We start from the raw sequence: 17029 nt of genomic DNA, 5'->3' as shown, positions 1-17029 counted from the left end.
GTTTAACTATTCCTTAATGTCTGAGGAGGGGGGGGGGTACAACCTTGGTCCTCAAAGACTGCAACCCAATTGAGTTTTCAGGATTTTCCCAATATGTATACATGAGATCTATGTGCATACAATGGAGACAGTGAAGAATGCAAATAGATCACGCGCATATTTATTGGGGAAATCATGAAAACCCAATTGGGTTGCAGCCCCAGAGGACTGAGGTTACCCACCACTGGTTTAGGCGTTACCAAGTTACTCGAAGGTCGCTTTTAAACTAGGGTTGGGATAAAATTCTTTGCTAATCTTCCTCATATAAGAATGGTTTATAGCTGATGTAACTACATTGCAAAATCTGTTTTTCTGGATCAAAGGTGTTAGCAGAGCAGCTGCTAGGGAGGCAATCGGGGAAATGTTTTTTTGTGGAGGGTTTTAGAGAGAGAGTTCATAATTGTCTTCTTTGTAAATTTTAATGTATCTTGACTTCATAAATTTATATTTTAGATGTCTTGTGTGTCTAATGGGAGTTGGTAATTACTAACCATAGAAAACCTAGGTTAGATTCTCAACCTGGTTCTTGCTTTTTGATTGTCGATATCCTTGCTTTTGCCAAAGTCCATATTGACAATCCTGATGGCAAAGGCTTCCAGCCAGTAGTCCCCATTGACTCCTTGTTTCAGGAATGCATTTTTAATGCTTAAAGGAAGCTATAGCCCTTTGGACAGAAGATTGCACTTACAGTAGAACAAATGGGAGATTGCAATAAGAGCATAAAATTTACCGCTGCTGGATCAGACCGGTGGTCCATCATGCCCAGCAGTCTGCTCACGCAGCGGCCCTCTGGTCAAAGACCAGTGCCCCAACTGAGATTAGCTCTACCTGCGTATGTTCTGATTCAGCATAAACTTGTCCAACTTTGTCTTGAATCCCTGGAGGGTGTTTTCCCTTATGACCGACTCCGGAAGAGCGTTCCAGTTTTCTACCACTCTCTGGGTGAAAAAGAACTTCTTTACGTTCATACGGAATCTATCCCCTTTCAATTTTAGAGAGAGCCCTCTCATTCTCCCTACCTTGGAGAGGGTGAACAACCTGTCCTTATCTACCAAGTCTATTCCCTTCAGTACCTTGAATGTTTCGATCATGTCCCCTCTCAATCTCCTCTGTTCGAAGGAGAAGAGGCCCGGTTTCTCTAATCTTTTGCTGTACGGCAACTCTTCCAGCCCCTTAACCATCTTAGTCGCTCTTCTCTGGACCCTTTCGAGTAGTATGGTGTCCTTCTTCATGTACGGTGACCAGTGCTGGCCGCAGTACTCCAGGTGAGGGCGCACCATAGCCCTGAACAACGGCATGATAACCTTCTCCGATTTGTTCGTGATCCCCTCCTTTATCATTCCTAGCATTCTGTTCGCCCTTTTCGCTTTTTGTTCAAGGCTATATAAAAAGCCACATGTAGGTGAATGTTATCTTACTTTCCTCCCTGTACATCAGCTATCGTAACGGTGAGTAGGTGCAGATCGAAATGGCCAGAAACTCGAAAAAAAAGTTGAGTGACAAAAAACTCAAGACTTCAGTGGCCATCGCTAAATGTTCTGAAGAAAACGCCAGTCTTTAAACAGAGAATGGTTTTATTGAAATTCCTCCTGAACTGAATTATATGCAGAAAATTACTGCATATGTTTAGCTCACACACACCCTTTTTATTTTTCTCAGCTGTAACTCCAAGGTGAGTTGCATTTAAGTATAATAGGTATTTCCCTGTCCCCAAAGGACTCACAGTCTAACTTTGTACCTGAGGCCATGGAGGATTAAGTGGCATGCCCAAGATTACAAGGAGCAGCAGTGGGCTTTGAACTGGACTTCCCAGGTTTCAAGTTTATTAGGTGTTTTATTTACCACCTATCAAGGTTTATTTGAGCGGTTTTACAATCAGGTACTCAAGCATGTTCCCTGTCTGTCCCAGTGGGTTCACAGTCTATCGAATGTACCTGGGGCAGTGGAGATTTAAGTGACTTGCCCAGGGTCTCAAGGAGCAGCACAGGGTTTGAACCCACAGCCTCAGAGTGCTGAGGCTGTAGCTCTAACCATTGTGCCACACTCTCCTCCAACGCAATTTCAAAAGTGAGCCAAGTATAGAACAATGAAGCCATTGTGACATCACTAATGAGGCTGGCTCTTTGGCTTTGGTGAAATGAGGCATTATGACATCACAATATGTGCTGTGGAATGCTGCTAGTATTTGGGTTTCTGCCAGGCATTATGACATCAGGGAAAGGGACTGGGACTTATATATCGCCTTTTTGTAGTTTTAGAACCACACTCAAAGCCATTTACATACAGGTACTTCAAGCATTTTCCCTATCTGTCCCGGCGGGCTCACAATTTATCTAACATGCCTGGGGCTATGGAGGACTGAGTGACTTGCCCAGGGTCACAAGGAGCAGCACGGGATTTGAACCCACAACCCCAGGGTGCTGAGGCTGTAGATCCAACCACTGCGCCAAACTCTCCTCCAACGCAATTTCAGAAGTGAGCCAAGTATAGAACAATGAAGCCATTGTGACATCACTGATGAGGCTGGCTCTTAGGCTTTGGTGGAATGAGGCATTATGACATCACAATATGAGCTCTGGAATGTTGCTAGTATTTGGGTTTCTGCCAGGCATTATGACATCAGGGAAAGGGACTGGGACTTATATATCGCCTTTTTGTAGTTTTAGAACCACACTCAAAGCCATTTACATACAGGTACTTCAAGCATTTTCCCTATCTGTCCCGGCGGGCTCACAATTTATCTAACATGCCTGGGGCTATGGAGGACTGAGTGACCTGCCCAGGGTCACAAGGAGCAGCGTGGGGTTTGAACCCACAACCCCAGGGTGCTGAGGCTGTAGATCCAACCACTGCGCCACACACTCTTCCCAGGTTTTCAGCCCAGTGCTGTAACCACTAAGCAGCTATTCCACTCTGTGGCTACTGTTACCCAAAATGTTATGTAAATCCATCTTCTAGAAAGGTATTAAGAGGAAACAATATAGGGGTAAATTCTGTACATGGCACTAGAAGAAAAAAAAATGTTCAGTGCTAAGTCTATAGATGACGCTTAAAGAGTCGGGCACAGTTTATAGAATAGCACTTATGCCTGGGAATTGTACCTAACTTTTTAGACATGTCCATTTGCACAATCAAACTTATCTATAAAGCAAAAAAAAATATGGCCACGTCACTTCGCTGCTTCGTGAGGCTCATTGGTTACCAGTTTCTCATCAAAATACTCCTCCTCTCTTTCAAAATTAAACTCGCTCACTCCCCAGCTTTTAGGCAAACATCTCATCCCTTATGCATCCTCTCAGGCCCTGAGATCCGCTGATCAGAATTCTGCTGAACGTCTCCCTCCCCCCCCCCCCAATCAAAGAGCTTTTCTATACTCGAAACGCCATCTTTTCAGCCACAGCCCCCACCCTCTGGAATGCTCTGCCATCACACCTCCGCCTCGAAAACTCCCTTGACAAATTCAAAATCAAACTTAAGACCCCTCTATTTCAAGACGCTTACCAAAATACAAGATAAGATCCTTTCTCCAATTACTACTAATGATTAATGAGAACCGCTTTTAAGAAGCGACTTCCTTCCCTACATATTCTTCCCCTCCCTCTAATTTTTTTTTTTTTAACTTCGATGTAATTTTGAATCTTTCCCTTCCCCGCACCTTCCTGTTTCAATATTGTCTGTTCTTGTCTTATGTCCTGTCTACATATTGCCCCTTTTATTTTAGCTTAAATTTTAGCATTGTAAACCGACCAGATACTTGTCGATGCTCGGTATATCAAATTGTGAATAAACTTGGAAACTTAAATCAAGGCATGGATACCTCTTCTACAATTATGCATGCAAATTCTAGGAATGCCCTTGAACCTCCCATTTCAATGCCACCTTTTTAGGCTTGTGCATAACTTTTTTTTTTTTTTAATTATTCCAATTAGCACTAATTATTGCTTCTTAAGATGCCAATTATCACTGCTAATCAGTTCATTGAGTTAAGCTGCACATGCCCAAATATACACATGCAACTGAAAGCACCATATATAGAATTTACTCCATAGTCAATAATAATAATAATAAGTTTATATACTACAATACCGTTAAGTTCTATGCGGTTTAAAATAGATTAAGCGAGGTACAAATTGATTGAATTTAAGAAGGGGGAAGAGGAGAGTTAATAGTTTTTCCAAAGCCTGGTCTTTGCTTCATCTAGCCAGTCAGGAATTTCGGACAAACCACAATGGAAAAGATGAGTATGTCTAATGGATATTAAGACTAATTTTCATGTAACTAACTCATTAATCTCTGTTATTACTCTTGGCTTTTCATTGTGGCTAGTCTGAAATCCTAAAGCTTTTAGGAGCTACCAGGGGTGGGGAGCTATAGTTAAGCCAGTTTCCAAAATAAGCACAGTAAACACGCATGACTGAGATCTACATGTATCGGACTGAAATGTTAAATTTATGTATGCAGTTATCAATGTATATTACAGATATCCTGGAGACAAAAATAAGGTTCAGAATAACTATGTTAAGACATATGTGTAACCCTGGTTCCACCCGTCCCGCACATAGTCCTCGGGGACCCAGCCAGTTGTTTGGGGTCATGCCACTCACAACCATTGTCCACAAAGAATTTATAACTGGGGTAACTCTCAAGCTGGGCACAGGCTGGGGCCAGAGGACTACAATCCTGGGTTCAATCGCCACACTCAATTTATTTCCTAATTTGAAGTTGAAAGAATCCAAGACAGAGTTGAGGGGTTACTGAAAACAGCAACTTTTAATTTGCCATATATACTCGAATATCCCCATTTTTCCCCCCAAAAGGAGGAAAAATGGGTTGACCTGAATATAAGTTGGGCAGCTTAATATTCAAGTGCCCTGCCCTGCCAGGATCTGCATCCAACGCTCCCTCCCTCCCCTGCCAGGCACTGCACACAGCCCCCTTCCCTCCCTGTCCTGTCAATCTTACCTCCTTTGCTATTGGAGTCCCTGGAAGTCCAGAGGTGTAGCAGGCACAGGTCCAGAGGTGTAGCAGGCGTTTCTGCCACAAGTTCCAGCTGCCGCTGAGCGGTACCGGGTGGGAATTCTTGCGTGAATTCGCAGGAGCCATTCAGGAAGCCACTCAATGCCGAGCAGCAGTGCTAAAGTGCACTCCCATTCGGTTAGCGCCCAAGAAAATGATCTGGGTATCATTGTAGACAATATGATGAAACCTTCCGCCCAATATATGGCGGCGGCCAAAAAAGCAAACAGGATGCTGGGAATTATTAAAAAAGGAATGGTTAACAAGACTAAGAATGTCATAATACCCCTGTATCACTCCATGGTGCGACCTCATTTGGAGTACTGCGTTCAGTTCTGGTCTCCTTATATCAAGAAAGATATAGTGGCGCTAGAAAAGGTTCAAAGAAGAGCAACCAAGATGGTAAAGGGGATGGAGCTCCTCTCGTATGAGGCAAGACTAAAACAGTTAGGGCTCTTCAGCTTGGAAAAGAGAAGGCTGAAGGGAGATATGATTGAAGTCTACAAAATCCTGAGTGGAGTAGAACGGATACAAGTGGATCGATTTTTCGCTCCGTCAAAAATTGCAAAGACTAGGGGACACTCGTTGAAGTTACATGGAAATACTTTTAAAACCAATAGGAGGAAATTTTTTTCACTCGGATAATAGTTAAGCTCTGGAACGCGTTGCCAGAGGATGTGGTAAGAGTGGATAGCGTAGTTGGTTTTAAGAAAGGTTTGGACAAATTCCTGGAGGAAAAGTCCATAGTCTTTTATTAAGGAACATGTGGGAAGCCACTGCTTGCCCTGTATTGGTAGCTACACCTTGGGTTTTGGCCAGATATTAGTGACCTGGATTGGCCACTGTGAGAACGGGCTACTGGGCTTGATGGACCTTTGGTCTGACCCAGTAAGGCTATTCTTATGTTCTTAATTCAGTTGTCAAATGTCTGTCTGTGTTAGTTTTTTTTACATATTGATACTAGTCACAAGTTTTTTTAGAGAATGACACAAGGACAGAGTTTGTCCCTGTCCCCACAGTCTCTGTCCCCAATTCCTGTGTTTTCGAGTACATGGGATCCTGTATGGTATTCAGATTTCAGTGGCAGGATATTATCAGAAGGGACTGAACATTGTAAATGACAGACTTGAATAGTCTTATCTAGTTTGCCCAACAAGGCAGCCAGAGCCACACCTGCCACTCCTGTGCCTGTTACACCTCTTCTATGGTCAACGTAGATAGGGCAGCTAGCTTTTCTTTCTCTTCTTTGTCACAATGCCAGCTGTGTATAGGCACGTTATATTCAATACAATCTTGGAAGAGTGGTTTTGTAACTTTTGGTTGTAGCGTAATCACATTTGTTGTCAAAACTTGATTAAACCAACAGTGTTGCAAACCGATAACATTTCACATCAACTTTAAAAGATTTTAGGGTGGGATTGGACTTTGTTTTTGAGTATAGATTTTATTTCAGTTCTCTGCTCATGAAGTATTCTTAACCAATGCAATATCTTTAGATTTGTAGTCTGGACAGCGGTTTTTACAATATTCATTTATTTTAAGGAGTAATTTCATCCCTCCATTAATAATCATTCAAGTGCCTCCTCTCACCATCCTTTGCACTATCCTCCTCCCTTTACTTTTATACCTGCACTTTTTCTTCTCCTAGATGTTCCCCCTTCTTACAGACATGCCCCCCCCCAAAAAAAAATTACCCTTCTCTTCCTGCTTCCTTCTTAAGAGGCTCTTACCCCCTAACTCCCCGCCCCTAATCTCCACCTACCCTCCTCATCCTCCAAATATAACCGGTACAGCAAATTTATTATGATCTATATGAAGAGGCTACCATGCGATTAGGCATACTCGATATCCCTATCCATAGGAGCCAAATTTTCAAAATGATTGGAGGGTGCATGGAAATTATCTCCTCTGTACACAATCAAGGACTATGTGGGTGCTTGAGCTCCCCAATATTGAACAGAGCTGGTTCCTCTGCTCCTATCCCATCATGCATCCCTACTGGCTGGCAACAAGAGACAAGTTTAATCGGACATCTGCTGTGAAAACAAAATTTGCTGATCCTTTAGTAGTAATTTGGCCCTGAGGCAGAAAAAGATGGGCATCGTATTAAGGGCTCCTTTTAATCAAGCCACGCTAGCGGTTTAACACGCGTAATAGCGTGCGTTAGACCGCTAGCCGCTACAGCCTCCTCTTGAGCAGGTGGTAGTTTTTTGACCAGCGCGGGGGTTAGCACGTGATGAAAAGTCATGCGCGTTAACCCCACTAGCGCGGCTTGATAAAAGGAGCCCCAAATGTCCATTGACTAATTTTTCCACAAGAAAAATGAGAAACTTAGAAAATCACAATTCTATTTCAAATTTCTCATAAAGGCAGAAGAACACTCCTACAAAGTGAAGTAAGACCTCGGTTGATGTCTCCTAATATGGCACCAGAACTTAAGAGCATCGCTGTCCAAAAGAACTCCACTCGGAGACTGTTTGAAAAACCAAAAAAAATACTTTGTTTACAGATGTTGCTTAAGGAAAAAAAATCATTCCATTTCAACACTATATAACTAACTCTGTTCCTCAATTACAGCCTTCAACAATGTTGAAACAGGGATTCCCTTGGGAGGAGGACTGAACGTAGGTGATCTTCTAGTAGTCTGCCCATTTTAGGAGGGTGGAGAACTGCAGGGAAGGAAATAATTTTAAGGAATAGAGTGCTGCATGACATGAGGCAGCTAGCCCTACTGGCCTAATCTTTAAGATGAGTCTTTCGTCATTGCTCTTGGACCTTCCTGCTCCTACGGAGTCTAAAGTGCTGGCTTAATACCCTGTTTATACTTCCTCCATGATTTGTAAGGGGACACCTTCTGTCCCTTGACTGACAACAAGCCACCTAACTCACTTTGCATCATCCTGTCTAGAGCTCTGCTTAGGAGGTAAGGATTCTAGAATATTCCTGCTTTTGAGCTGTAGGAATAATACTTTGGAGGCATTTATTCCATATGCAAGGAAAAAAACATTAAGTACCCTTTCCTCCTGTTAGCATTGATGGACATTGAGTATAAATCTATTAGTCAAGGGAAAGTTTCCAAGGATTGAACTGGCAGGTAAGAGAAGAACTTGACATTGGGTGAAAGAGGAGTAAAAAAGACTATGGATCAACTTGACAGGGACAAGAGGACCTAGCATTGAACAGAAGAGGGGGAGAGAGGAATAGAAATTAGCTGAGGGAGTGAGGAAGGCCTAGGAATTAAGGTAGGTTTAGAGCTTGGAAGAGAGATGGAAAAAATAGAGGGGTAAAGGGAGAACAGAAATTAGCATGGAAAATTTTCAGCTTCTGTAGTTGGGGGGGGGAAGAGGGGGTCATTTTGTAGGGGTTTTTTTTTTGTGTGGATTGTTTTTTTTTCTTGTTGTTGGGGGGGGTTTGCTTCTTGCTTCTAAATTCCATTGCCCTTTTTTCTATCTTATTCCTCAAATGATAATGCACTTTTAATGAATATAATAGTGGAAGAGCCAATCGATTTTTACCCATTCTGTTTCTATTGAAATGCCATTCTTGCACAGTACAGGTTCTACATCTTCGGGGACAGATGTTCTAAGTCTTTTTTTCCAGAACTGTCTGTGGGATAAATGTTAACTACATCTGGATCTTAATCTAACACTTCTATGTAAAGTACTTAAGTCAAGTGACTACCTATTTTTTCAAATTACTGGATAAGGATAACAAACCTTTTGGTTAGTCCAGGGTTATCAAGAATTGTCTAAAAATGCTACATTTCCTATTGCTTCTTAACACCTATGCACAATTCTAAATATCAAGTTCTCACTCTAATTAAAAATGATTGCGCATCAACTTAAGCTGTTGTGAATACAGAAAAAATTACCACTGGAGTGGCTCCAGTGCTGCTGTAATAACACCTATAATTGCATAATTATTGATTTGAAGGATCATATACTATGAAATAAGTTTTCCATCACCTCCCTACAGCAGGGGTGTCAAAGTCCCTCCTTGAGGGCCGCAATCCAGTTGGGTTTTCAGGATTTCCCCAATGAATATGCATGAGATCTATTTGCATGCACTGCTTTCATTGTATGCTAATAGATCTCATACATATTCATTGGGGAAATCCTGAAAACCCGACTGGATTGCGGCCCTCGAGGAGGGACTTTGACACCCCTGCCCTACAGTAAGCTGAAAATCAATTCACATGGCTCCACCTATAGTAATGCACAAAATAGAAGATAACTAAGAGGGATCTTCAAAAAGTTTCTGTGCATTTATATTCTAATAAATGATGTTTAAAAATATCTCAAAAGCAAATTACATCACTTTTCCACATAATCACTCTGTTTTGTGATACATTTTTCCCAGCATCCTACTAACTTCTTAATGCCACCAATTTTCCCGCCCCAACCATTTTCCTGTGAAAATATGAAAGTGTGGAAACCTTTTGAAGAATCCTCATATTAATCTGACAAGACTCAGCATATCACACACAAATAAACTTAGTGTGTGTGTGTGTGGGGGGGGGGGTTTCCAGTGTAAAAGCAAACCAATATCATATGGCTTAGTGCTTTTGTCAGTGTGAAGGCAAACCGAACAGCACAAATAGACATGTCCATTTCCAAGCAACAAAACAAAGCTAGCAAATAGAGAGAATTCAATCAAGTACAGCCCTCAGAATATCACATGTGAATAATTTAGGGCTCCTTTTATCAAGCAGTGATAGAGCATTTTACCACGGGCTGGTGAGGTAAATGCTCCGATGCTCATAGGAACTGAATAAGCATTGGAGCATTTACCTCACCAGCCCGTGGTAAAATGCTGCTCTATCACTGCTTGATAAAAGGAGCCCTTAGGGCTTTTCTCTCAAGTTATTTACATTAAGTTTGAAACCTATAAAGGCAATCCTTAATTTTAATCTATAGCACGTGGAATATTGCCTTTTCAGTGGAAAAACCATACAGGACACACTTCAGAAAAAGGAAGATGAATTGAAACATCCAGGTTTTACTTCCAGTGAAAGCAACGGAGGTAAAACCCAGATGTCTCGATCCATCTTCCTTTTTCTGGAGCCATATGGTAAATCTGGGGCAGCGGTGTACACTAATTTAGGGTCATTTTTAGTCACATAATGCAGAAGATAGATGAACCCTATGCAAATACAGGACTACAAGCTAAAATTACTAATATACACAAGTGAAACCTTACGATGCCAGACTACATACAGTACAACACCATAGAAATAAAGATAAATTTTTCTGAACCATGCAAAATATAAACAGCAGATGTAAATTCTGAAAACTGACACATTTCAATCACTAAAATGAAAATAAATCATTTTTCCTACCTATGTTTATTTTTAATCATCTTTTCCCAGTTTTTGGTTGCACTTTCTTCTGTCTGTTGTCGGTGAGTTTTATTATTGAAATTCTATTTTACAAATATTTGTATTATTTACTGTATTATTGTATTTTGCTGATTGTCCAGCTCTTTTTAGTGTAAACCACCTAGAACTTTTGGTTATGGCGGTATAAAAGAATAAAGTTATTATTATTATTATCCATTTGCTGCTTTTCTCTCCTTTACTTTCTGCCCTACATTCATCTTTCTCAATCTTCTCAAAAACATCTCTAAAAATCCATCAATATTACAGCAATAGCTAGCCTCTTAAGGATCCTTTTGCAAAGGTGCGCTAGCATTTTTAGTGCACCCACCGGATTAGCACGCGCTAGCTGAAAAATTACCGCCTACTTAAAAGGAGGTGGTAGCAGCTAGCGCTCACGGCAATTTAGCACGAGTTAAGGCCCTAATGCACCTTTGTGAAAGGAGCCCTTAATCTTGTCTCTTTCTTCTTATTGTGAGCCTCAGCCCCACCACTCCACAGTATCGATAAGCTTTCATAGTGAGCATGAATAATGAGACACCAGCGTACTCATAAAGCTGCAGTTGCCAATTAAACTGCTAGCTTTCACTCAAGGTGTGCAAAATAACAAAAATATGGAAATGACGCATAACGCAAGGTTTATCAAAATAATTATTTATTGCTTTTATTTTTCCATCATGGACCTCAAAAGGCTAGTTGCATTAGCAGGAGGTCGTTATAGTTGCCAAAATGCTGGCCTTCTGATAACGATCTCAACCCAATAATTCAAAGCTCCCCAATATATACCTTCAGTCCAGTTTGACATCATTGGCCATCAGCCAATCAACTAACAGAGGCTGTACTTAAATTTAGACAAAGACCTTCTTTTTAACATGGAATAAAAGTTCCAGAAATCATAATTTTTTTTGTTTACATTCATCCTTGAATATACATTAACATTTTATAACATATTCAATATTCTTTTTGTCCTTCTTAAAACTTAATTCAGACAGTTTGTCTATGTATCAGGCAAGCTGCTGAAATGTTCTCAGCCTTATCCTGGAGGAGGGGTACTCCCTCCTCCTGCTTTGAACAACTGACAGTTTTAAATTACAACTGATACTCACACAGAAGCCTTTCTAAGAGTGGGCTTCATGTGCCCCATTTCTATGCTAGAGACTGCTACAGGTGTCTGATTCTAACAACCATTTCCAGATGCTGTGTTCAGGATTTTTCCTTAGTGTTCTTTCTATAAACCATTTCATTTTTAGTACATCTTCTTTTATATATATTGTTCTTCCATCCATCCATACTTGGGGGCCCCTTCATTCATCCATCCATATATTTCATTCATATTTAATGCATGTTATATCTCAGTTTGGGATACTTAATCTAATATGCTCTTCCTAACCAGCCTAAAGCACATTTGGTATTAATTAGAACCACGAGGGAAGCTCAAGGCGGGCAAAAACCTAAACATGATTTACTGGGTCACACACTATTATAGACCACATAATTCCACTGCTCCTAATTAAGAGAAAAATTTGTGGTTCTAATACCTATGTGCCCCAATTGGGGGGGTACAGTGGCATAGTAAGTGGGGGACAGTCCGCCCCAGGTGCCATCTTGATGGGTGCCTGCATCCTCCCCCTCCTCTCCACCCCATCCTCCCACTGCCACACATGCTGCTTCTCTTTCCCCGTACCTCTGTAAAGTTCCTGGCGCAACCAACAACCCCCAAGCTTCTGTTGCACCAGCATCAGTTCTTCCTGTTGATGTCACTTCCTGGACCCACGCCTAGGAAGTAACGTCTGAGGAAGAGCTGATGCTGGTGCAACAGCAACGTGGGGTTTGCTGCTTGTGCCAGGAATGTTAGAAGTACGGGGGAAGGGAAGTGGCATGTGCATGGGAGGAGGAGGCAGGGAAGGAGCATGGGGAGGGGGGAGAGGCGCCTCACCCTTGCTATGCCTTTGGAGGGAGGGGGAAGTATGTAAACAATACTTTTCCCTCCTGGTGGTTAGAGCATGTTTAGGCAATTCCAGTCCTCGAGAGCCGGAGTCAGGTCAGGTTTTCAGGATATCCACAATAAATATGCACGAGAGAGATTTGCATCTCAAGGAGGTAGTGCATGCAAATCCATCTCATACATATTCATTGTGGATATCCTGAAAACCTGACCTGACTCTAGCTCTCGAGGACCGGAATTACCTACCCCTGGGTTAGAGCAATGGGCTAAGAACCAGAGAAACTCAGTTCAAATCCTGCTGCTACTCTTTGTGGTCTTGGGAAAGTCACTTATTGCCTCAGGTACAGTCGTAAAGCCCTTTTACTGAAGCTTTGCATCATTGGGTTTGAAATTCTTCTGCAAAACCTTAGACCAGGGGTGTCAAAGTCCCTCCTCAAGGGCCGCAATCCAGTCGGGTTTTCAGGATTTCCTCAATGAATATGCATGAGATCTATTAGCATACAATGAAAGCAGTGTATGCAAATAGATCTCATGCATATTCATTGGGAAAATCCTGAAAACCCGACTGGATTGCGGCCCTCGAGGAGGGACTTTGACACCCCTGCCTTAGACTATGAGTTAAATGCTCACGTAGAAAATATTTAGGATCCTCTTTTACTAAGCCGCGGTAAGCACGTGAGGGTTTTTTTTTTTTGTTTTTTTTTTACATGTGCGCTACCCACATACAGAAACTTTACATATTTTAGCACTGGGGCATGGTGTGGCTGTGCTCCATGTGCTGATTGATTGGTGCTAATCACAGGATTAGCATATGACTATTACCACACGAGCACATAAAGCACGGAGATATAGGCTCGCACGCTAATGAGAAAATTTAGTATTTGGCCATTCACTGGCAGTGCTAAAGGTGGCCTTAGTGCAAGGGAAAACATGTGCTAGGGACAGCGCAGGCTACGTTGTAGCGCTGCTTGGTCAACGAGCCCCTTAGGAAGGAAAAAAGTACCTCATTTTTTCAGTTATCTTCTAGAATTGTTCCTGGATGATGTTATCTAAAAGAACTGTTGTGTGGAATGGGTCAGTTTGTGTCAATTGTGTTGAGGAGTGTTTGGCGCAGTGGTTGGATCAGCCTCAGCACTCTGAGGTTGTGGGTTCAAATCCCGCGCTGCTCCTTGTGACCCTGGGCAAGTCACTTAGTCCTCCATAGCCCCAGGTACGTTAGATGGATTGTGAGCCCACTGGGACAGATAGGGAAAATGCTTGAGTAACCGCTTAGATAACATTGATAGGCGGTATATAAAAACCTAATAAACTTGATAAGCCAACATGAGTCCTCTGAACAGATTAAGGGAAGTATGTAAACTTGTGCCATGGCTTTATTTTAAAAAATAAATAAATAAATCCAACATAAAAGGAGCATTCATAATGGTCCAGATCTACTCACTTTAACAGAGCTTAAGTACATTCTCGATCATTTTTCTCAATGAACTGTACTCGCGATCGTCAACCACTGTATTTTCTCTCTTGCAGACCTGAAAGCTGTGAACCCCTGACATGGATATAAAACAGGTGAAAGAGTACATCTCTTGGCTATATTATCAGTATCTTCTCATCACGTGCAGTTATGTCTTGGAACCCTGGGAACAGTCCATCTTCAACACTATATTACTGACTATTGCTGCCATGGTGGTTTACACCTCGTATGTCTTCATTCCAATCCATGTTTCTTTGGCTTTGGAGTTCTTCTCGGGAATATTTGGAGGGCAGCATGAAAGTACTGTTGCTGTGATGAGCTAACATTTTTTTTTTTTTTTTTTCTTGAGTATGGGCCCTAGTTTGCGTAACCCTGCAAGGTTGATTTCTGCAGAATGCTGTTGCCTTAACTTGAGTATCTGGCCTCGTAGCAGTAAGATTTTGCCTCGATTACCTCTTTTGTTTAGAATTCTGACTTGCTTGGTTAACTCTAGTTGGAAACAAAAAAAAAAAATTCTTTCACTATGCATAGACTATAGCTTGGCTAATTCCCTACCGAAATTGTGTGACTTTTCATTAAGCATGGATTAACTTAACATAGGATGGGAACGCACACATTTTGAAATAGGTGAAATCTTACTGGTTTTATGCAATTGTATTTCATCAAACTCTCTTGCAAAAATTCCAGCTGCAACTTATTTTTTTTTTTACTTGGTGATTTTTTTGGATTCCATTTTAAATATTTCTGATAGGCCTTTCAAAGCTTCGTTGTAACTTTAAACATAATTGAAAATCTTTTCCCATGATACCTTCACTGAAAGGAACTTTAAATGAAAAGATATAATGGTTACTAGGTCAGCTCCTCTTCTTCCCCCAACCCTATGTGTCTGTGTCATAAAAATGTACATGAAATACATATGCTCATCCTGATAACTTTGCTGTATTATTTTGAAGCCTGGTTTCTGAAACAGAAGATATTTGAACTTCGGCTGCTAAGCACAGCGATAGGGTCAGGAATTTTCAGTAAAGTGATTTTAGAGGTCAGCTTCTTAGAATACTTCTTGAAAAGCACAGTGAATTAAATGTAAAGCGTAACTTTATCAAGGCTGTATTTTATCATGCATCAGTGGTGTAGTGAGGGTGAGAGGCACCTGAGGTGGTGTGGAACCCCTGCCACCATGAGCGTGCCCCTTCCCGGCACGAGCAGCATCACCAACTTGTTGTTCGGCGTCGGCTCTCCCCCTGGGTCCAGGAAGTGACATCGAAGGAAGAGCAGACGCTGGCACGAGCAGCAGGTTGTGGTTTCTGCTTGTGCCAGGAATATTAGAGGTATGGGGGAAGGGGCGTGAGGTAGGAGGGAGCAGGGAAGAAGCGGGGAGGGGGGGACAGAGAGGACAAGTGCCGGCACCCCCAAAAAAAGATGGCACTCGGGGCAAAGTGCCCTTCCCCCCCCTTCCTCCTACGCCACTGTGTTCTAACTCTGGGACCCTTTTACAAAGTTGAAGTAGTGATGCTTCTCTGGTAGATACCTCAAAGCCCATTCAGTCCCTATAGGCTTTGGTACATTTACTGTGGCTTTGTAATAGGGGCCCTCTGTGTAATATTTATATCCTTTTTAATTGCTGCAATGTAAAACATTGCAATATGTGCTTACATTTGGCATGTATGCAGTTTACATATGTACTATACTAAAAAAAAAAAAAAATTTCAAGCGCTCTTAAGTATTCAGGTGTGTATTTAAAGGCTTTTCTTTTACCAGAGAACTGTGATGTAGGAAAGTCTGGTTTTTTTTGTTACAAGATAACACCTGTGACAATTTTTTTTTGTACTTCTGAATAAACTGTGAATGCCAAAGAATGAAACTGCACCTTATATCGGACCTGGTGTATTAATGCTTTACAGTATAAGTTTAAAGAAATATTTTCTCATGAAGAGCAAGTCCAACATTTTAGTATTGTCTAAAGCACCTTTTAGGCCATATAGATGTTTTCAATGTATGAACCAAATCTGGGCATGACAACTTGTTTTCCTCAAATAAAAAACTGGTTAACTTATCGTTCTGGCTTGTCTTTTGTTGACGTATTGTCTAAAACAGTGTTCTTCAACCACCGGTCCATGGACCGGTGCCAGTCCACAGAAATTTCCTGCCGGTCCACAGGGCCGGCATGTGCATCAGGCCCAAAACTGTGTTTTTTAACTGCCGGTCCGTGGTGCAATCAATGCGTTGTTAATCTAATATAATAAAGCCCTAAGCGCGCATGTGCACTCCCACCTGTGTGCTCCCGTTTTCCGTGAGCTGTAGGGACCTCAGGTAGGAGTGCGCATGCGCGGGGCAGCGCAGAGCCTGTCAGCCGTGGCAGCTCTTGCCGCCTGAAGGAAGGAAGGAGGAAAGGGGACGCGGAGAGGAGACAATTCGTCTCATAGAGCCGCAAGCCTTCGGTCCAAGAGAGATCATTACGGCGCCAAGGAGGAACTAAAAAAAAAGGCAGCGGCGCCTGCGCAACAGCCGAGCGTTACTGTCATGCGACACCACGGCTGAAATCCACGTAGGCATCTCAGCGGCGCTCCCGTCAAGGGTTAGCGTTGCTTTCTTTCAATCCCAGAATGTTACGATGAGGAGGAGGTGGGCTCCTCCCGAGTTGCCATTTTCGTCTATACCTTTAATAAAGGGGGAGGGAATGCTGCTGCATAGGGAAGTGGGGTGGGAAGACAAAGGGGGCCAGGGAGCAAACGTGCTTTGCTTTGGGGGGGAGGGGTATGCTGGGGGGCCAGGGAGCAATCTTGCATTGCTTTGAGGAGGATAAAGAAGGGGGCCATAGAGAAAGACAAAGAAAGGCAGGCAGGCAGGCAAGGGGCCACAGAGAGATGGAAAGACAGCGGACAGGAAGAGAGATAGAAAGAAAGAAAGACAGACAAACAGGGGGCCAGAGGGAGAGAGACAGACAGAAAGAAAGACAGACAAACAGGGGGCCAGAGGGAGAGAGACAGACAGAAAGAAAGACAGACAAACAGGGGGCCAGAGGGAGAGAGACAGAAAGAAAGACAGACAAACAGGGGCCAGAGGGAGAGAGACAGAAAGAAAGACAGACAAACAGGGGGCCAGAGGGAGAGAGTTAGAAATAAAGAAAGAGACAGGGGCAGGGAGAAGCACAGACAGAAAGAAAGACAGACATACATATATCCTA

General features: G+C 42.4%; 1 protein-coding gene across 2 annotated transcripts in view; it reads left to right on the top strand.

The window, feature by feature from the left end:
* The window catches only part of SPTSSB (serine palmitoyltransferase small subunit B), a 34876-nt gene extending 18977 nt beyond the window's left edge, over positions 1-15899 (top strand). For both annotated transcript variants that reach the window (XM_033957703.1, XM_033957701.1), the window contains exon 2: positions 13902-15899. In XM_033957703.1, coding sequence (XP_033813594.1) covers positions 13926-14168 — 243 coding nt within the window. In that variant the 5' untranslated portion in view covers positions 13902-13925 and the 3' untranslated portion in view covers positions 14169-15899. The remainder of the gene's footprint in view (positions 1-13901) is intronic.
* Positions 15900-17029: the final 1130 nt, after the last annotated feature.

Source organism: Geotrypetes seraphini, chromosome 9 (assembly GCF_902459505.1).
Source record: "Geotrypetes seraphini chromosome 9, aGeoSer1.1, whole genome shotgun sequence".
NCBI classification, from domain to species: domain Eukaryota; kingdom Metazoa; phylum Chordata; class Amphibia; order Gymnophiona; family Dermophiidae; genus Geotrypetes; species Geotrypetes seraphini.
The sequence above is the reverse complement of the archived record's forward strand: the minus strand, read 5'-3'. Positions and strand labels throughout refer to the sequence as shown.